Below are 23517 nucleotides of genomic sequence, written 5' to 3'. Positions count from 1 at the left end.
ATTGAATTCAAAGTAAACTTGAATTTCAAATTTCTCTGGTTTTCTAAGAAATATATCAGCTGAGTACAAATTATTTATTTTCCTTATAATTAGCAATAATATTTTGAGCTACAAATTTATTGTAAGAGTGTTATTTATTTTTATTTCTAATTATAACTAAAACATTGGGAATATTCGCTTTTTAAATTTTTTGATCATTTGAAATATTTGTTTCACGATGCAGTAGCAAAATCAAAATAAAAACATAGATGTTGCTGTTGTCATGGAGAATTGACGCTATTTTTATCTTTGTTTTGATTTCGTAAAGTGGATGCGTAATGCATTTTCAAAATTTGAACAAATAAAATAAATGTATGTTTTTGTTTTAATGCCATCGTACGTTTTCTTTTTCAAAAAAAGTAAGCATAGAAATGCATTTTTCCCCCCTTCTTTTTACTTATTCCTTCCCTTACCATACACAGTTATATAATTTAACCCAAATATGCAATATCATGCATTTAAAAGTTGCTCGTTTCAAAATTATCGTTGCTCGTGTTTAGTAGAAATTTTCAAACTGTTCGTTAACTCAGTTTGCATTTATAGTTATTAGAGTACTTAATATTTGTATATAGATTCTTTCCAAAATTTCTCTTATCTGGGTAAATCATGTTATCAAGTTATTTGCTTATGAATAAATCAGCTGATCACATTTAAGTAAACCAAAATAGTTTATCACTAAATTCCAACAGTCGATAATACTTTTAGGAGGTAAGAAGATAATTGTAAGAATATACAAAATAAAAATCAAATTTTCACACTTGTGAATGTTTATTGTTATTTAAAATTATATAAAAAAGTTTTTTTTTTAATTATTTTCTTTGCTTTAGTTATAAATAAAACAATATATATAATTTTGAATGCTTACATAGGATAAATCATTTTAAAAAAAGAAATAAGCTTTTAACTGGTTTTAGAATTTTTTTAGTACAATTTTAGGTATTTGAAATAGAAAATTATATGATTTTTTTTTTTATTTCGATTGCTTTCATTGATTTTTGTCTCTGGCTGAATTCTTTTTCTTTATAGCTTAATGAGTCAGATGACGGAAAATGAAGTAGTTAACAAAGAAGATATCTTTCCTAAAAATTTCTTACAATTATTATCTTTTTCTGAAATTCAAAATGCAACTGAGGGGCTCATTGTTCTGTTGCATGCCTGTTTGCTAGAAGTAGGATTCATACCAAAAGTAAGTTATATTTAGAGTATTTCTGGTTATAAAATTTAATATGTGTGATATTTTACTGCTTAATTTTCTTAAATATGAGCAAGAAATAAAAACATGTAATTGTTCCTTAGCTCCTGAAAATATTTCTAACAATAAAAAAAAATGAGGACTTGTATATAACTATTACTCTAGAGGACAGACTGTTTGGCATAGGACTACCAAGCACAGATTTATTTTGGCAGCTGGGAATGGGCACCTTAGAGCAATCTTTTAAAATAATTTAAAGTGTTGGCTTTTTTTTTTGTTTTTTTTTTTTGAACTTCTGAAAATATAACTGTGCCGAAAAGAATTTTTTATGCTTTTTTAAAATTTAAAAAAAAAATTTTTTTATAATGATACAAATTTAATTTCAGACAATTCTTTTCCCTTGAATTTTGAGAAATTTCGGAAAATAGTTTTTGTATAATATTCAACAGTAGGTTGCATTGTTGCAATGAAATTAAAAATGCTTTCATTGTCTATCAGACATTAAACAAATTGCTTAAAATCCAATTATAATATCTGCTTAGTTTTATGAAAAACTGGAAAGTGATGTCACATTACCTTTAAAAGACAATATTCACTTGAAATAGATTACACAAACACTTAAGTTTCTTATGGTATTATAATGCCCTAGAACATGACTTTATAGGAAGATTCATGCAGAAATGCACCTATAGAATATATCTTCCTGACAAATATTAAACTAGTGCCAATGGTATAACTTAGGTAATAGGTAATTATTATCTTACCTAAACCTTAATAGAAGAAATGTATAGGTATCAGCTATTCTGATAATTACCAGAATATTAAAGCAGGTAAATATTCAGGGTGTCATCACCAGGAGGTGCAGAGATTGTGGAATAAATTATATGAATCTAATAAATATATTTTTTTTATTCTTATTTTCTCAGATTTTAATATTTTTGTTAATTCAGTTGTCTAGAATAATTCTGAAACTCAAACTGTTGTTGTAAGTTGCATTTCATACTTCATGCATTGTGCTTTAATGCATCATATTTCATGTATTTTGCATTTCATACTTCATGCATTACAAACTTCTCTAAGCAAATATTATTTCTGACCTAGTAATGAATGTTTACAAGCATATGGTGATATTTCATATGAACTTATAAAAAAAGAATCGTATGGAAATTTCTTCATGCCTATAACTCATCAACTTTAGCTCTGTAATGCGTTGTCCTATGAATTTTCTTTTCTTAATTTTTATTTACTTCTATTTATTGGACATTTAATTCTTTTAGGATGTGAAATCTGATGTATATAGCTGCATGCCAAATAATTGGAGGTCTAATGGTATTTTTAAAATCCAGTACTTGCACTTTAGTGTACCAGATGTGCTCTGTTGGGTGACATGGATTCCTTTATATGGCAATTTGGTTACACAAGGAACAGTTGAGAATAAAGAATCAGAGAATACTGTGCATGTGACTTTACCAGCAAAAAATTACATTAATTCGCAAGGAGATATATTGGGTAAATTTTAGAGTATTTTTTAAAATTTGTGTCAGATTCTCTGTATTCACAAATCTTTTAAATTAAAAAGTGCTTTTTCTTTTTTCTTTGTTAAATTTATTTATGTATCAATATTGGATAACTCTGATGTATATTTAATCAGTATTGTTTTTATCATTAAATTAATCATTTTTTTTAGAGTCTTTACTTATAAGAATCATTAAAGTTTCTCAAATATATAAAATCAAACTTGTTTGTAATTTTATAATTAAAGAATGTGGAAAACACAAGATTTAGTAAGAAAAATATTAAATAAGATAAATAAAAATAAAATATCTGTTTCTAAACTCATTTGTTATAGAAAGCCCATACAAAAATGAAAAGAAAAAAAATATATGGAATGTACTAGTAGAATTAAAGTTTTTTTTTTCCTTCCTTCCAAACTTTAAATTAACTTAATATATATATATATATATATATACACAGTGGCTCAAACAATTGAGATTACACCTTACTTTTACTTGATAAATCCGACTTTCAATATAAATAACACATTACCAGGAAGTGCAAACATATTTTTATTTTTACACATGAAAAATGGTTTAATTTAGAGTAAAAATAAAGAAAAATCAACTAAAAATTTCTAAATTGAAAAGTTTTAGAAGCATTTTAAATAAACATTCGCAGAATTTTGCCTCAAAAAATTGAGAATACACCAATGAAATTCTTGTAATATCTCGCATAGAAAGAATGTGTTAGTATTTGGTTGCATGTCTTTTGGCTTTTATAATGGCCTCTAAACGTCGTCGTACCGATTCGACCAAATTTGGGGGTAACTTAAGATACACCATTCTTCCTGCACCACTGGTTTTAAATGGGTTTTGTTTCCTAATTTTGTATTTTTCGACCACTGCTTCAAGTGTGGCCCACAGATATTCAATGGTATTGATATCGGAGTACTGTGGTGGTGTGTGTAACTGCTGTTTACAAAGAAAAAGACACCATATTTTGACGTTGCGTGCATTCTGTTTGGGGTTTCTGTCCTACTGGAAAATGAAATTTCCATTAAAACTTAAATTTTTAGCACTTTCCTTTAGATTGCTGTGAAGTATATTCCAAGTAAACCATATCGTTTATAATGCCATCTATAAAAATTACATTTCCTACCCCAGAGGAGGGCATGCAACCTCAAATTATGATGGAGTCACCATCATATTGAACTGTAGGACGTAAATTTTTTTGGATCCAAAGCAGTATTAGGCTTTCTCCATACAGAACAATTACTGTGACTACCAAAAATGTTGAGTTTTCTTTCATTAATAAATATAACTTTCTTCCAAAGGTTATTGGTCTGCAATTGATTAGTTTTTACAAACTTGAAATGCTTTTTCTGAATTTGCAAGCTGATGAACAGATTCTCTCTAACAATGCGACTTTTATACCCAGCTTGTCTAATAGCATTTAGCACAGTTTCAGCACTTACACTTCTGCCTATGATTTGAAAAGTTTCTGCAACAAGTTGGATGAACCATATGGTCTAAAGGAAAGCAATCTAAAGGAAAGAGTTAAAAATTTGGGTGCAGATGGAAATTCCATTTTCCAGCAAGACAACAACCCAAACAGAATGTACGTAACGTCAAAATATGGTGTCTTTTTCACTGTAAACAGCAGTTACACATCACCACCACAGTACTCCGACATCAATGCCATTGAATATTCGTCTGCCATATTCAAAAAGTGGTTCAAAAACACAAAATTAGAAACAAAACCCGTTTAAAACAAGTGTTGCAAGAAGAATGCGGCAAAATATCTTCAGATACCACCAAAAATGGGTCGAATCGGTACCATGACGTTTAGAGGCCATTATAAGAGCCAAAAGACATGCAACTTAATAGTGACACTTAGTTTCTATGCGAGATCTTGCAAAAATTTCTTTGGTGTATTCTCAATTTTTTGAGGCAAAATTTTGCGTATGTTTATTTAAAAAGCTTCTAAAACTTTTCAATTTAGAAATTTTTCATTAATTTTTCTTTATTTTTGCTCTAAATGAAACCATTTGTTATGTGTAAAAATAAAAACATGTTTACACTTCCCGGTAATGTGTTACTTATATTGAAAGTCGGATTTATCAAGTAAAAGTAATGTGTACTCTCAATTTTTTGAGCCACTGTATATATATATATATATATATGTTCTCAGTCTAACTCCAAGATTTTTGAAATTATTAATTTTTCATTTTAAATAAGGTTTTATCACATTTACACTTTTATTTTATTATTATATATTACTTTATATATTTTCACTTGACATTTGATATTCCTTTTATATGTACAAATTTTTGCAGGATTTTTGTATCATTTTTTTTTATATTAGTAGGTTTTTTTTTATAACTGCTTGGTAATAAGTTATAGATCATTGATAATATTATAAAATGAGTCATATGATTTTGATTATGTGTGTTATTTCACAATTGAAGGATTCAACTAGCTTATTTACCATTATTCTGTTATCATGTTGATGCTGACTTCTAGATCTAGTCAGTTTTTAAAAAATCAAACTTTAGCTATACTAAGCTTGTAATGAAAATAGCTTTTTACTGTAATTTAGTAACATTGTCAACTTAAATCTTTCATTCCATTAAAGTGCTTGATTCATTTTTTTTAAAGGAATTTGATTTTTACTGTTGCTGTTAAATGTATATAATTTTAGGCCCTTTTTCTTCTCACTCCTTTCTCTTTAATAGAAGACTGCAAGTTTGGGAGATGAAAGTAATGGATTCATTGAAGTTAAATGGACCAATGAATTCATAAAAGTTTCCGTTTGGAAGGGTTCAAGTTTTTGTCTGTGTGATTTATCTTAATGTTTTTTTCTTATGATCAGCAAATACCAGTCCAAATAAAAGTGATAATTGTGAGAGAAAATTGTTAAGTAGAGATGACCACTGTGAGAAATTTTAAATCAATAATAAAATCTAACAAATGAAATTAATAGTCTTTATTGAAAGTTATATGGTTGAACTGGAGTTTAACCCCCTTCTTCACCAAGTTACGATAACGCGCCAAAGCTGGCAACCTCCAGACTGGCAAACCTATTATCTTTCACCTTTAATATGCGTTATGATTGGATATTGCTCCCTTGCTTTTGAACATTTTGCAAAACACGGTGCAAGACCGATGTCAGTGAGTTGGAAAATTGCACAAAACAGGGGGTTAAACTCCGGTCGTACCAGTTATATATTTGATGTACAATAGAAATTTTCAGATAAATTGATTCTTTGTTGTAAAGCTTGTCGGTAGTCATTATTATATCTCAATCACCTTTTGCAATAAAGCAAATAATTATTTCTTTTTTATAAAGAGTTAATAAAAAATGAAATATAGGTCTAATAAATAAACTGTTAACTTGCTTGATTATAGGTTTCAATTATTAAATAATAATATTTTAAAATGTGTTGCCCAAGGCATTTATTGAAATATCTTTTCTTAAAGTGTAAGTGTGATATGTTTTGCATAAAACAGTCAAAATTTTGTTTATATCATATTTCAAATCTTTCTGATAAGCAAAATGAGCTTCTAATATGCAAATAAAAAAAAATCTTTTTAAAAATAATTTACTCTTTTATGACACCAATTTCTTTAATCATTTCATAAATCTCACTTTATGATATAGTATTGTTTAAATATATTTTTTCATTTTTTTTTATCATAGGCAATTTATTGTTTTTCTTGTTTTATTTTAGATCATCAAAATCTATTTTGCAAACCTGAAGATTTATCAAGATTGTTTAAAGATGAATTTTGCTATTCTTTGCTGACAATCCTTGAAGAAAGTTAGTACATCAAATCATTTTTAGAAAAAAATTAAATTGTTCTATTAATTATTTGCTTCTTAGAAACTTTGATTAAATATCATCATTATGTTTTTATTTTTAAAATTAGTTAATAGAAAAGGATTATTTATATAATATTTTTAATAATAATCTGTGCTAGTTTCCAAAAATTAAGCAATAAAATAAAAAATTACAATAAATCTATTACTAGTTCAAATTTTTGTTTATATTCAAATATTAGAAATAAAAGCATGTTGCATCAACTAGCAATAAGCAAAATAATAGCATTACAATTATTTATGTAATATGATATAGCGTTAAAACAATTATTTCAGGATACTCTTATTAAAAGAAAAGCAACATGTTAAATATTTCATTATAGCCAAAGTGTAGAAGTGATTTTCATGTTACATTTGACAGCAAAATTTTTTTATAGAGCCTAGACCACATAGAAGCTGATCAATAATAGTTTGGTATACAAGATGGATAAATATTCATCACTCAGGGGTGTTTGTGCTCCGGGGAAACCCCGGAATTCCGGGGATTTTGAACTTCGATACCCGGAAATTCCGGGGATCGTCGTTCAAAAGGAAGTAGGAATAATAATGAATTATTTATTTTGATCTGGGTAATTTTGTTTGCTTTGAAAGCAGAAAACGCAAGGTCAGTGTGTGTGGTGAAAACTTTTCCTTTCTTTCTCCAAAGGCAGTGATAATGCGTGAAAAGGGGGAAAAACTTCTTTTTTGTTCTTTCCTTATTGCGAGTTATGACTCATTCCCCCGGTTCTCGGACATTCTCTTCTGGATTCTTTTCGGCAAGTAGGCGCGGCAGAAAAAAAAGGGAGAGACTTCGTTCGACCAGATGTGCGATCACGTGACCTGGGTTCAAAGGTCTTAATTTTGCAAAAAAAGTAATTCATTGAACTTTTATAATTAGGTCATTCAATACTTCATAATCGTAATTTTTCATTTCTCCCCCCCCCCTTCTCGAAACTCCAAAATGTCGGTAGTAAGTCCGTAAAAGTTTCCGGGGATTTTTTGGGGTCCCACAAACACCCCTGATCACTCAAAAGTAAATTAGTAGTTGAACTGGTTTTTAGCTACTGATTCAGCTTCTCAAAAGTCAAAGGTTACTGCTTTTTCAGATGACCAATACTTACATGTACTGCAACTCAATTTCACTTAGATCTATGCATATTTCTACTGCAGGAAGGATAATATCAACAGAGACATTGCACTAAAGGCTGTTTGAAGGAGGTTTTTTCTCTAGGCAAATAGTATTTCACTTTTTTGTTACCACCCTCCACAGATGGAGAGTTTGACTCAGGCTCTAGTCATGTAAATTGGACTGAGAATCAATCAGAGTCTGCTCTTATAATTGTAAATTGCACTTTTTTTTTATAGAATTATTCTCAATATTTTTATATATGGAGAGAAGAAAATATCAATATTTTCTGATTAGCGTAAAAGAAAGGGACACTTATGTGGAAAGTGGTGTTCTTGTATTGATTTTTTTGGATGATTTTTTTTTTACATGTATGTACAGAAATGTATGTGTGTCAGGAAACTGTTTCAATTTAAAGTACAGAGATGACATATTGGTTCCTCTTGTTCTTCTACAGTTATTGTAATTGGCAATATCTTTTTTTGTGCAAATGAATGATGCTTATTCTTGCATTGTTTGTTTCATGTACCAGTTTCTTGAAAAAAAATATAATTCAAATGGAATAATCAGTAAATTTTACAGACTTTTGTTTCATTTTTCATGTGTAGTATGCTCTTGAGAGATTTCTTGCTGACCACTAGTCCTTTCTCAAACCCTACATGGATGTAGAACTATTTTCTGAAATAAATGGACATTGCTTCCCATGCAACTCACAGACAAAATCTTAAACAATATGAAAATTGCTGTCAAGACTGTATTGTTGTTTGGCATTATCATAATTACTATTGAGAAATTTTGTTATTTTAATTTTTAAATTTGAATTTAGAACATTTCATGTTTCTGCTAACATTATAAAATATAAAACTCTGTATAGCATTTTCTTGTGTCTCTAAGTTTTTAAGCTATGCATGGTGTAATAAATAGTATTACCTAGTTTAATCCAATTTACAAGCATACCTTTTGTATTGTCATCAGTTTTCAGTTTGTTGCTTAATTATTGGAAACCAATATAGTTTTATTATGTTGTTTATATTCATAATATTTTAAAGACCTAACTCAAATGAAGAATATTATAGAATGCAACTTGGCATATTTTTATTAGAACAGCAAAAAATGTTTACACTTTTGTTAATAATAATCTGGCTCAAATATGATTATGGATTTTAGGTGTCTCAATTTTTAGTTATTTGTTATTTATCATTATAAACCAGTAATAATCTATATAAAATCAAAGTGAGTATGAAAGAAGTTTGCAATTTAAATCTATTTAATATCCTTTATTTATTTTGCATATTTGAATCATATAAAGGAAGAATTTTATATGAAGCTTTTCCTCAAAGGTATTTAAAATGAAAACTTTATACCACATGATATATTTCCAACTGATAGAGATGTTTTTCAAATGCATTAATTAGAACTAATAAAAGCAACAGATACACTAACTACAAAACAATATATTTTGAAGCATTTGTATATAGTTCCTTTTAAATATAAAAATTAGAAATTTTAGAAGTTTCCCTGCCCACCTTGAAACTACACAGGAATGATTTCCTAATACATTCAGCATTCTTTCCATACTACTCTTAATCATCCAAAGCTGTGTTACCAAATGTATTTCAAATTGATATGCTATTAATAAATATTATTGCTGTTTTGACTAATAGTACAGTTAACACTTTTGCAGAAATCATATTTAACTATTATAATAAATAAGTAAAGAAATATAGAAAGTTTTTAGTTTAGGAACTGCTTGCTTTATTAATGCATCTACTCACATACATATAAAATTGCCATCTTGTCTTTTCTCATTCTGAACATGAATAAATGTTTTGCACTTCCTTTAAGAATGTTATAATAAATTAAAATTTTAGCATCTTTTTATTATTCTAAATTTTTGTTTCTTTTATATGAAAGTGTTTCATTTTCATGGAAATAATATCCTTCTGTTTCTTGAGAATACATGAAGAGACTTTTTGAGATTAATACTTTAAAAAAATGTATATTTCATGTAATTTCTCTAATTTATTTTTAGGTGCTAACCATAAACCATCTTTTGGGCTCAGTGGATTAATTGTTGAACTGAAGGTATTTTTGTTTTGTTTTTTTGTTTATGTCTTGTTCCATTTTGAATTTTTTCATGCTTATCAAATAAAATTTAATACTAAATTTAAACAATTAACTCCATTTTTTTTTTATTATTATGCACATAATAAATATAAGAATACATCATTCTGAATAATTTTGTCTCGATAAATTAACTCTGAAAATATAACTAAGCAATTATTCATTTAATTAGCATTGACATAAGTTTTGGACATTATCTTTATTGCTGCTTACACATAAATTCCACAGTTTGTTTTGAAGAAATCTTATGACCATGGGGTATCTCATTAAAAATAATGTTCATGCATCATGAACAGTTTTGTTCTCATATGCTTAGAAAAGGGGGGGGGGAGCCTATTTTGTGATTAAACTCAAAACAATCTGGCATCATGATAAGAAACAAATTTTGTTTGCAAATTATGGATTTTTAGTATTAAGTACATATTAATGTAATTATAATAATATTAAATACATATTATACACACATTACAATATCATCTATATTTACAATCAAATTTTGTTTGTAAATTATGGATTTTTAGTATTAATTAAAAATTTCTGGCAATAGCCTATTGATATTTAGATTTGTATTTCCTTTGAATTATGCAATATCAACAATGATGTATTAATTTTTTCAATTTCAATTGACAAATTTTCAATAGAAAATTGCAATTTCAATAAAAAAAAAAATTCCTTCATAAATCATGAGCAAAAATTATAAATTTTGATCCATCACTTTTTTTTTTTTTTTTTTTTTTTTGCAATTTGCACAGACACACACAAGTTGAGCAACAAAAGTAAATAACTTTAAAAAAAATAATGAACAAAAAAAATTTATCAATTTAATTTCTTTAAAAATCTGTCTCTTAGATATATTTGTTTGTTTCAAAAGTAATTCTCACTTTTTTTTCACTTATTGTACTTTTTTTCACTTATTACTATTATGAATATTTTTTAGAAAATATTATATGCATGCATTTAGAAAGGTGGAATAAAAACATTTATTGATAGTAAATGTCAAAGAATTTAGTCCAGCCGATTGATAATCTTTAAATTATGTTTTTAATGAAAGTTATTTTCTTAATTGTTATTGGTTATAAGTAGTAAATTTCACCAATTTTATTGTTAGGTTTTGGTGGCTTCAACATTCTACTACATAACTATAAGTAGAAAGATTTATTTGGTGCTATTTTAAAATTCTGATATGTAAATTTTTCATAAATTAGTTATATCCTAGTTGAAATCAGTTACTATTTCTATTACAGTTCTATTAATTAAAATAGACATACTTTTTGATTTAAATGAGTGTTATTTAAGTTTTTATTATTCAGAATGATGCTATACTAAGGATACTATGCTATACTAAGGATAAGCTATACTATGATATACTGCATTGCAGTGCCAGTATATTATAATCTACTATGAAAAGATTCTGTAATGTAATGTTATTAATGTACATATCGATAACTGAAATAATTTTGATAGTGTTTTCTAAATTGCTTTTTTTTTTCCTCCGAATTTTGTCATAGCATCTGATCATGAAACTTTTGCCTGTTGAAGCTGTTGTTGCATTGTCTGCTGTAAACAAAGAGTTTCATAATCTTGCAAATTCACCCTATTTATGGAGATTTTTATACACTAGAGATTATGGTTCAAGTAAGTTATAAAATTTTAACATTTAAAAAATTTAACATCAAATTCCACTTGTAGTCACAAAATCCCATACGAGAATTCATATATTTAAGTCACTGCATTTTTTTAATTATCACATTTACATGTTGCGAAAATACAGACTGACAGACAATCAACCCGTTGTTGGATCTGGCTCAAAATTTGACAGTTGTCTATGCAATAGATGTTAAATCTGTGTATCAAGTTTTACCTATATAGTTCTTTTTGTTTTGTAATTATTGTGTTAACTTACATTCGAACAGATGGACTTCTGAACAGATTTTATCAAAATTTGATAGAAATCTGCAAATTTGGTGTAAAGACTGTTTACCAAATTTCAACCATTTAGCTCGAAGCGTTTTTGAGTTACCTTTGTCACAGACAGAAAAATGGACGTTTTCTAGAAATGTGTGTTTTGAACTCAGGAAAGTTTAAAATGAGAAGATTCATCAAAATTTTGAGTTTAAATTTTTGTGACTATTACTATATTTTCTCTATACTACGTATATTAGAAAGTAATAAATAGAAATGTTTACTTTGTTGTTGTTTCCAAAGTTTTTGTTTTTGTTCTTTTCACTGTGCTCATGTTACAAGTCCTATTTTTTAAAATTAAATCTGGTTTTATTCTCACTATTATTAATTAGGAAAATATTTAAGTGACTTCATCTTATTTTCCATGAAAGAAAATATTTAATTGGAGTTTCTAGTTATAAAACTCTTAATTGTATGTTAGATTTCTGTATTTTTTTTTAAATTTTTGTTTTTGATTCATTAAAAAATTTATCATTTGAAATCATTCAGTTATTTTAAATTGGTTCATTAAAAAAATGTTGGATTTTAACTTTAGAAGAGATAATTTTGCTGATTACATTGAAAAAAAAATCTTTTTTGGAAATTACTCTAATTTTAATAACTATTTTTTTTTTCGTATTATCTAGTGCTTATTCTAAAAATAAATACGTTTTTTTTTTTTTTTTTTTTTTTTTTTTTTTTTTTTTGCCTCTTTAAATGTTACAAGGTTTATTCTCTGAATTTTTTCATATTTTCAGAGAAATAGCTCAAAATTTTTATTTTATCGTATCATATATGTATATTTATATATATTCTAGTCCTGTCTTGGTTCAAAGGTTAAATGAGTTTATGAAAAAAAGTTATAATTCCCTATGGCAGCTTTCTTTTTCCCTCTTAAAATTTCTTACTAGCTTTTCTACTGGTAAATTTATCAGGGATAATTTATTTTCAATATCCAGTAATATATGACATTCAAACTGATATTTTAATTTCCTTATTATCTCTTTCCATTTTCTCTACGTCTTGGTGAAATTTTTCTCTTTATTCCTCATTGATTGCATTGAAATTAAATAATCCAGGTGTGATTGGAAAAAATTAACTTTTGAGCTCATATTACATCATATCTTTGAAATTTCTTCTTTAAAAAATGTGTTGTTTGGATCTCTATATTTTTCCTAGAAGGCTTTTATTTTAAGTCTGTAATACTTCCTGGCTGTTCTCTTTTGTTTCCATTTTTAGCTTAAAATTTACCTTCAAATACCACTTTGCTCATCTTTATTTTAAATAAACCTAATAACTGCTTATGAAGGTATTTGAAATAATCATCTCTTTGTGTAATTAACAAATTGTTTTTTAAGGTATAATTTTGTATAAAGTGATAGAAATAAAACCTTTCTTTAACTTTCCAAGGACATAGATTATAGTTATTAATGAAAATTTCCAAGGACATAGATCATATTTTGTGTAGCCCAAGATTTGTTTTGATCCTCTAATTTCATACCAAAATAAGCACATTTTTTCAACAAAATCATATTTCTTTTTTATCGGATTGTTACACATAGTTACTACAATTGTAGCAGAAACAATCCAACGAATTCTCATCCTCTGTAAACATTTATCTCAATCACAACATGAACTAACATTTAAGAGCTTTCTCATTCAATGCTCAAAATGGTATACATGTATAATGTACTGAACTGAGATAGGCATTAATGAGGAAGGATGAAAAATTGGGGGAGAGTAGGATATACATTAACTAGGATTTGTGATCCAATTTTAATCTGGTTTCTCTGGCTTAACTATTACATTCAAAAAACAACTTACCAGATTATTAAGAAAAACACATAAAATTTTGAATAAATATTAGTTTATTAGTAAATAGTATAAATATTAATCTGATTACTTCTAGGAAATAAGTCATGAACACTTTATAAGAGCAAATACAAATAAAAGTGAATTATCTCTTTGGAGTATTGTCCACAAATTGATCTAGATAGTACTGTTGATCTTTGCTACTGTTTAATAACAATTTGCTGTTTGTGTGTTATTGATTTTTGCAAGCACTATCTTAATGTATGCTTTTGTTATGTTTTGCTGCCTGTGTTTCATGTCTTTCCTGTGGAATAAACCCTCATTATTGGTTTGTTGGACGTCTCACCATACACCATTGTTATTTCCTATAGCAATTTCTTTAATAAGTTTAAACAAATATTGTTATGTTATGCTTGAAATGTATAAAATTCATTTATGTAAGTCCTGTGATTTGTAATTAAAGTATACATATTATAAATAAACTAACAGTATTTAGGTTATTTAAGGTTATGTTACTTTAAGTCTGGATGCAACATGCATCACTAGCTCTGCATATTTAAAAAAATGTAAATTAAAAATTACAAGATTATGAAACATAGTTACTAGTTCAATAAAAATGTCTTGTTAATCTATAAATTACAAATCAATTATGCATTCAAATTTCAGCAATTTATTAAAAAAATGATGCAAAATTTTTAAGTTTTGAAAATTTATTTTTTCCTTCTTTCAAAATCATTATATTCACAAATTTATAAAATTAAATTCTGTAAAATGTACTAAATCTTCTAGTGATAAGTAATTCAACTTAGTTGAAACTAAAAGCATTGAATTCATTATGTCTAAAATGCTATGTAAACCTCTTTATTCAATCACATTTCAAAGTTCTACTTCATTATAATTTTGATTTCATGTCCTATGTTTAAAGAAAAAAATCTTGAGAATGATAAAAAAATGAATTTTACAGATATAAAATATAAAATTTACACATATATTTTATACTGGAGAATGATGTGCAAATAAAAAATTAAGGACCATTATACAATTTAATCTGTAAACTCTATTGTATTTAGAATTATAATGACTGCAAAAATTTCCTTTATGGAAAGCAGGGTGGAGGCAAAAAGATAATTGTTAACAGCTTTACAAATATCTACATCTTTTGAAGTATATGTTCAATTAGCAAGTTTGCAGAATGTGAATACATGGACTTAAAACTTCAGTTCCAAGCTCAATCTAAATTTATCTTGATGAAAAGAATTTAAAACATTGTTTAATAAATATATCAGAATTAAAAACTGGACTTTTATATTAGCTTAAAAATCATGTCAATGATCAGAGATTGCAATTGAATATTACTTCCTCTTACCCAAAAATAAATGATTATTCACATTCGTAATATTTAATGAAAAGCATAATGATTTCTTATCAGAGCTGAAACTCAAGCTTACTATGTAGAACAACATGAGATGTAATTTACTTGTTTTTATTTATTTTGTTTATTTATACTCTCTTTTTTTTAAAATCTTCTGATCTTCAAAATCCTTTATCACATTAAAAATGTAATTATGCATATTGATACTGAGAAATAAATAATAAGTGCAAGTGAATGAGCCTGTAAAGGTCAATGTTTCTTTTACATCTTTCATTAGTACTGTAGAAGTAATTTTGCAGATTTTGATTACAATTATATTTTGTTAAACCAAACTTCATGTGAGCATCTATTATCTGAATTATTTAGATACTGCCTTAGCAATGAAAAATTTTTGTAATTTTTTTAATAGTTTTTGCTACTTCTACTTTCTATCTTTTACGCCCTTCGGTACCAGTCGCTTCCTTCTTTAGTGCTGAATGTTTTATGAATATTTACTAAATTTATATAAGAAAATAGATTTAAGAAGTTAATCGAAATAATTTATTTTGGATTTTATTAATCCTTTTTATCACCGTGGCAAATCAACAATCCAGTCATGCAGGAGAAATAGTCTGCAAGTGTTTATGTTTATCAATCCATAGTCGCTGTCGTAGAAGTGACACTCGTTGGAGGTGTGTCTCTAGGGAAATTGTTAATACCAGATGTCTGTGCATTAATAATGTGCAAATTTTATTTCGTATCTAATCAGTTCTTTTTATCACCGAAGCAAATGTCGATGACTGCGCCGAAATGACATAATCAACAATCCAGTCGTGCAGGACGTGTCATTTGCAAGTGTTTTTGTTTTCCCATGGCCGCTGCCACAAAAGTGACACTCTTCAGAAATGTGTTAATTGTGTCTCAAGCGAAATTATTTAAAGCCAGATGTCTCGGTTAAGTGGACCTGAAAGTTTCCGAATATGAAACATAAATGTCATTGAGAGAGTTTGTTGGGAAAGAGAGAGAGAGAGAGAGCTGTCAATACGTTACATGACAATGAGAAACAAATTATTTCACGATGAAAGCAGTTAATTATCGAAAGCTGTTGAAAAGTGAAGTAAAAGTATTAGACGAACGTATAAAAGTTGATTACAGTAAATTTGAATCATGAAATAATTTGTTTCTCAAATTATTTCATGATGAAAGCAATTAATTATCGAAAGCCGTTGAAAAGTGAAATAAAACTATTAGACAAACGTATAAAAGTTGATTACAGTAAATTTGCTAATGGAATTAAGAAAGTGGAATATCAAAAATTTTGAGCAGGCCAATTCGATCAGGGAGAGTCCACAAATACAGTGTGCTGGAAGTCTTTCCAATATTACATCATCATGTATCTTGAATATAAAAAATGAGGGATATAGCGACAAAGGCTGTTATCCATAGGAGCGAAAAGGTTACAGTTAATGGATATCAAAATATTTGAGCGCTTGAATAATGTTTGCTTCGAGAGCTTGAGACAAAAGAAATGTTCGATGTTGAGTTTTTTCCAGGGAGCTTCTCTATAGACTGTATATTTTGAGCATTTTAACAAGATATGGGAAATGTCTTTGTCTTCGTTACATTTGTTGTACAAGGGACTGTCTGGGAGATTGAACCTGTGAAAAAGACACGGAGTAATGATCATTTTTCAAATCACCCGTGCAGTAAGTTTACCTTGAATCCTACTTCTAGTTCAATTAGTGATTGTGCTGATGTCTTGGAAATCTCCTATCAAAGCTAGATATTTGCTATTGTGATAATTACTTGAGGTAGAGTTCTTTCTCAGAATGGAGATCGTATCCTCCGGGGAGATCCACTCTATGAATGGCGTATATTCCTTGACTGCTTTTGTAAGAACGTCTGCTTTTTCCAGAGGCTGACTAAGGCAGGGGCATACGGGGCAGTTGACCTAAACCCCCACAAAAGAGGGAGGGGTAAATCGAATTGAAAGTTTATTTTATGTTTCCTTCTTTAATGAACTTTTTGAAAACAAAATATCAGTGAAATCCGTAAGTTTTATGTTAGCTTCATCATTACTCTATCGTATCAACCCACACACACAAAAAAAATCTATATTTCGTAAAAACATAGCTTTCTAGGGTGGAATTCAGCTAAATTTTACGATGGACAAATTTGGCCAATCAAAAGCCTGTATTTTTACATATCGCAAAATGCGATATGTTTTCAAAAGTACTTTTTGTTTGTATGCAATAAATGCAAGAAATAATTAAATACTCCTACATATGAAAATAACTGTTGAGAAATTTGCATATTTTCCATTTAAAAATGTACTAATATTTAGTTTATGAGATTTAGGAGTTTTTCTTATAGACAGATGCTCAAGATAGTTATAGAAAGCATTCTAATATAAATCTTGCCTTAAAATTTTGTCAGATTGCATTTTGAATTTTGTCAGATTGCATTTTAAATTCAATGATTAAATGTAGTACTTCGAGTTAAGACTAAGAGTGCTTTTAGTTTTAAGTTTAAATAGTATTTTGAATTAATTAAATGAAAAATACCATAGACAAGTTCTATGCACGGTTCTTCATTACTAAAGTAGTGAAACAGAGGGGAGCCCCTAAATAAGTTTTTGCCACGGACCCCAATTAGGCTAAGTCGGACCCTGCGTTTCATGCGATGCCAGAGTGAACAGGTACCCATAGAAGAGAGATTTTTTGGTTCAGATTTTTCCTTGTGTAAATTTTTGAGACTAATCGTTGACTAATTTTAGGCGAATGGAAATTGATGTTTTTAAGGGCAATCAAAACAAAATAACTATCCGAAAGAATTAGGGTGTCTTTATTTAGGACTGTAAGCTCATCCAGAGCTTGACAGATGGCCAAAACGTATGGCATGAATGCGATAAATAAATTTCTGAAAACAAGAAATACCAGCAATTGAGGTGAAGAGTTATGATTTTGAACCATAAGTGGCTATGATGAAATGATTCGGAAATGTGTTCTGGGTGCATTCAATAAAATTTGCAGCGATTACAGAAACTGGGAATTCTTTGTTTTGGAGAATGAATTCGAGATTTCACAAAGATCGGAGCTAGAATGGAGAAAAAAAATGGTATTTTTATTAGATGCTTCGGAGAACAATTAAGGTTTTGAAACGTAGCTTTGGGCATTTCTTCGTCCTTTTCAGTCAATAGGACATTTAGTTCATCAAAAAATTAGCCATTTGTTTGATGAAAAATTTAATTGCAAGGCGTTTAATTTTTTCTGTAAGAATTTCTTGTCCTAAAAGTTTTAATAAAATTATATTGGGGGTCCAGCTGGTGATGCCAAGTGCTATTCTCAATGACATTGTTTGGATTTTAGTATTACGGGATTTGAGATGTGTTTCAGAGCATTATCATCATGTGTCGTAGCTGGCTCAAATAGTTTAACAATAAAGAAATAAATTTATGAATGATAAATGTGTTAATGCGATTGATTATTGGCTATTTATTTATACCAGCTTAAATCATAGCATTGATTTTTATAATTTGCTTGGTGATTCATTTATTTTTAATGAAAGTTATTTTGGGTTTTTCTCATTCAAAAACATCTGTTCAGAAAAATGCTGACACTTGAATAACTTTTCTTGCTGTCTAATAGAGGTTTCAATGAATGAAAATAAATTTTGAGTCTGTCACCGCATATCCCCCCCCCCCCTTCTCTTCTATTGACATTCCAAATAAGAAAAGCTAGGAATTTAGTTTGATTGTGAATACCTTTTCATTCATAATATGTCTCAGTTGTCAATAAAAAATATGCTTCTGGCATTCGATTTCAGGAAACGTAGTTTCCATTGTTTTGTTTTAATTCTCTCTTACATGATAATAAACTCGTCCCTTAAAGCATATATGATATTTTTATTGAAAGATTTCAAATTAATACGGTATCTAGTTATAATGTTGTCTAATATTCATTTGTTTACCAGAATTGAAAAACAAAACTGTTTCTTTTTTCCAAAATCGGAAAGATTTTAAATCTCTACTCCTTACTTTTCATGCAAGAAAAAAAGAAGTATTTAATGAGTTTTTTTATACATTTCTTTTCTGTTTAACACATAAAATAATCAATTAGGCAGGCTTTTAGTTTCCTCTCATTTTATTGCAATCGTCTCTAAGCCATAAAAAATCTGTTAATTGTTAAAAATCATAGAAATAATAGCTTATTAAAAGTCTACTTTTCTTTTAAATATATTGAACTGCTCCTTTAATTTTGTGCTCCCTGGTAACTTGGTCAGGGCCAAAGGCGAATATAAGAGGGGAGGAAGGATGGCTCAAGGAGATCAGGATACACCCAAACTTTAGACTGTTTTGTAGTTTGAAAGGAAACTCCCGTAAGATTGGTCGCATTTCCACAATTAATGAAGCTGTAGTATATGGTTGTTTGAAAAAACATTGATAGAAACCGATTAAGTAAAATAATTAAATAAAATTTCTTTTTATAATACATCTTTTTGTGGCCTTACATATATTTTTTTAAAACTTTCGTTGATGAGCAGTCAATTCGCTATCGGGAATTCTCGTGGAAAATCACTGATATGAAATCTGTGCACTATACAGTCGAATGAACTATATTACTATTATACTATACAGTTGAATGAAATCGGCATGTGTATGAACGAGTACTGCACGTTATGTATTATCAAATAGTTATAATATACTCTCTATATATTATGTATGTGTAAACTCTAGAATATTATTTGGTCGAAACTTGGGGTAAATTTAATGTTGTCGAATGGCAGTAACGAAGTTTTAAGTAACGATTTGCATTTGTATTTTTTACGAAACTAATTAACTAGTTTGAAAATATCAGTTCTAATTTCGCATTTAAAGTCAACTCATATGGCGTATATCGGCCCAATTTAGCACCGGACGCTTTCCTTCCAGAAAATTTCCATACACAAGACCGTATTTCTGTGGAGTACCTCTCCCCTTCTCACCGAAATGTTAGTCTGTATCCGCCGCAGCTAATTCTGCTACTGAAGTAAACTGAAATTAAGGCTGGATGCCATGAAACGAAAAATGCTTATTGAATCATATAAAATTATTTATCGATATCTTTTCTATGTTGCCTTGAAGGAAAGCTCATTAAAAATTGGTATTCATGATAACTTCTTGTGAATTCAGATGTCATATTCTTCTGACATTGACAGCCGGGTTGACATGAAAATGAATGCTTGTTTCTAAATCTGTGCTGTCATAGTTAGAGATAGGTAAAAAAAAGGGGGAAAATATTTGATCAAAGAATATTCATACATTTTATTATCAAGGTTTTCGAATTTTATTAACTATTTCAGCATTAATTACTGTGAAAATAATTTTTTTTTCCTAATTTCCAGATGGAGTTCTTGACCCCAATACGGATAGAGATTGGAAAGCAGTAAGTTTTAGCTCTCTTCTCATTTCTTCTTTTTCTTTTGCAACATTTTCATTTTATAAACTTTTATATAGCTATTTGTAATGATCGGTTATTGGTAGGTATTGTAGCAGATTGTGATGCGCGAGGATAGAATTTGGGACCTTGTGGTTCGCAGCCCAGTAACATGACCACGATACAAAAGCAATTGCTCGGATAGCGTACCTGTTAGTTGGCTTATAAGCTTTCACCACAGACTCTCCCTCCAGTGAGTCGAACGATATGGATGTTGAGTGGTGATGCATTATTTATTAGCTGTTGAGTCTAATGCACCTTTACCCATTTGAGTAGCGCCAAGCTTTATGGCGAGCGTGTGTGGGTGAGTGATTGCTGATGCTGCGTCAAGTGAGTCTGTTGGCTTTGCGTTGCTGCGGCCTTTTTGTGTTACTGCATCAAGTGAATCTGACGACTTTGAATTGTTGCGTCAACTGAGTCTGACGATTTGGTTTGCTGTGGGTAGATGGCGCCACAACAACTGTCCGAAGGTTGAAAGTTCATCGTCCGAGGTCACCAATGTGGCGGATTGTGTTGGGCGAGGATAGAACCTGGGACCTTGTGGTTCGCAGCCCAGTAACACGACGACGATACAAAAGCAATTGCTCGGGTAGCGTAGCTGTTAATTGGCTTATAAGCTTCCACCACAGTAGTTCTTGTACCTTTAGTGTTTTATAATGTCACAGATATTAACTTAGTATTCTTAATTTTACTTATCTGTTAATATGTAGATTTTCATTAAAAATTAATGAGTTTAATTGTTCATATAACTAGTTATGCATATGATTTTCCTATCCATTTAAATTTTCAATGACTGGCTTATTTGACTTTTAGTATTTTCCATGCCTTTTACAAATTCAAAATAAAAATAGCAACATATAATTTCTTTATGAAAATAATTTAAAGATGAAAAATAAGTTTCAAGGTATAAAATATGCTTTATTTTTAAAATTGTATTGCAATATCTTTTAAAACTATTTTATCTTCTGTTAATCAGATATGGTTTCTTGCAATAAAATAAAACGTCCTTAATTATTATAAGTTTGTGTTGACACAATTCCTTCAATGCATATTTAGATATAAAAAGAAAGTACAGTCTATTTATCAAAATTTAAGGTTTTTGTCAATTTTGAATTTGAATCACAACAGTGTTTAATTTATTGAAATTTCCTTTATATGTAACAATATTATCTTTATATAGTTTTACTGTGCAATAAAGATGCATTTTTCATATATTTCTAGCTATATAAAGCAGAATATTTGAGGAGAAAGCACAGGTCAAGGTTGAGACCACTTCCAATGTACCACCCATGCCATTATCCACAAGTTTATCCATCTGCTCCTAATTTCAATGATCCTTCATTGTTCCAATGTAATAATTTATTAATTCAATCTGTATTTTAGAGTTATCTCCATTGCTGAGTTTATAAAGTTAATTTTGGAATTTGTTTCTGATATTTTAATTTTTATTTTTTATTTCTCTTACTTTATTAAGTAGCAATTCCTTGAAATATTTTAATAAAAGATGAAATGTTAGTGACATAAATCATAATCATGGATTAATTAAAATATAAAAACTTTTTTATTTTTAAATAGCTTAACATGAAAGATATTTATAAATTGATGTTAGCTATAATTTAGATTATAATGCATTTTCTTATTTATTGAGATCTTTGTGCTTTAAAGGATATTAATAAAAAGAGCAAATGCTTTGAAATTATTAATTTGAAATATTATCAGAAATAAAAAGTCATGCTTTTTAAAGAAATCTAAATACATTAAACTGATTAAAATTTTTTAGTTTATTATCTAATGACTTTTATATTTCAAGCATATAAATATCCTTTCCAGATGTGGATCCAGTTATTCAACAAGCTTTTCCTCATTTACGTTCCCGTTTACGTCCTTCCAACTGGTTATTTCCTGGAGGGGGTTATGAATTTTTGGGAAGATTTTGGTAACTTCAGCTGGGCTGAAAACTTGTTGACCGTTTGAAATTCTATATAAAGTTTTCATTCTTTTTTTCTTTTTTTTTTTGTCTTTATGTGGTTTGAAAGTTATATTCTTGCATTTAAACTGTATTATGATATTTTATTGTGCAAATATAAGATCTGCTATTCATTGTAAATATCATGAAATTGAGATGATGCTTCAGAGCTGGATTAATTGTGTAAAGTAAAAGATAAATATTACATTTTTAATTAAAAAGGTCCTCCAATCAAAAAAGACTTTAGACTCTTTCTTTTATGTTGTTGTTTCTCAGGGAATTTTGTTATGTATATATATATACTTGATCAATTATTCCTATGGTTGTTTTGTTTTAAAAGCAAAATGACGGCTTATATAGTTGTGTTTACATGTATCTTAGTATAATTTCACTTATAATACAACATGATTTAGTCACCAGGAATCTTTATTTCTTAAACACACAAAGAAAGCATTAAATAATTTGACATATGTAAAAAGAACAGTGTAAAAAATAATACTTTAAAAGATTTATTATATAACAGTAAGTGATATTGAAAAGTGAGTTTGTTTTATAACTAGATTTTTTTTCCAAGTCATGTATATACCTGTTTGATTTATATTTAAGAAGTGCAGAATTGCTTCTTGTGCTGAGTTATAAATTTCGTTTAATAATGTTAGAAATGTTATATTACTGAAACTATTAAAATCAATAACATAATAAGAAATTAACATAGTTCATACTGATGTATAATTTAGTAGCATTTAATTCAAAGTAATAAAATTATAAATAATACCATAAAAAGTCATAGATTTACATTGATCATAGAAATTTAGTGTGCTGATGTGAGAAATAAAATTTTATTTCATATTTAAATACACTTAGAGCAAAATGTCTTTTCTGAATATATATGCAATTAGAATTTTTCGTGCTTGGTAATAATTTTTATCTATATTATCTATTATGTTATGAAATAAAAAAAAATTGTATATTTTGAAATTTGTGTTAAATTTATAAATAATAATAGTGCCTTTCTATGCAGCTTTTGAAATAGAATAAAAAAAATCCAAAATATTCATGTGTTTTGGATTTATTTCTATTATTTTACTTTCTCTGGAGTTGAATTTCCAGATTTTTGTAGAGATTCACCATTTATCA

At 28.3% G+C, this 23517-nt stretch overlaps 1 protein-coding gene across 2 annotated transcripts; it reads left to right on the top strand.

Annotated features, from left to right (window-relative positions):
• Positions 1 to 255: 255 nt before the first annotated feature.
• LOC129968589 (F-box only protein 7-like) lies at positions 256 to 23343 on the top strand. 2 transcript variants are annotated; one of them, XM_056082644.1, is made up of 9 exons: positions 256 to 398; positions 1066 to 1225; positions 2509 to 2740; positions 6459 to 6548; positions 9745 to 9797; positions 11345 to 11471; positions 20323 to 20363; positions 21636 to 21765; positions 22245 to 23341. In XM_056082644.1, exons 2-9 carry the CDS (start codon positions 1070 to 1072, stop codon positions 22352 to 22354), a joined length of 939 nt encoding a protein of 312 aa, XP_055938619.1. In that variant the 5' UTR covers positions 256 to 398; positions 1066 to 1069; the 3' UTR covers positions 22355 to 23341. The 2 variants fall into 2 exon arrangements, with proteins under 2 accessions (XP_055938619.1, XP_055938620.1); XM_056082645.1 differs by lacking the exon at positions 256 to 398 and adding an exon at positions 604 to 747 and having other exon boundaries at positions 22245 to 23343.
• The last annotated feature ends 174 nt before the right edge of the window (positions 23344 to 23517 follow it).

Source organism: Argiope bruennichi, chromosome 5 (genome assembly GCF_947563725.1).
Source record: "Argiope bruennichi chromosome 5, qqArgBrue1.1, whole genome shotgun sequence".
In the NCBI taxonomy this organism is placed as follows: domain Eukaryota; kingdom Metazoa; phylum Arthropoda; class Arachnida; order Araneae; family Araneidae; genus Argiope; species Argiope bruennichi.
The sequence above is the reverse complement of the archived record's forward strand: the minus strand, read 5'-3'. Positions and strand labels throughout refer to the sequence as shown.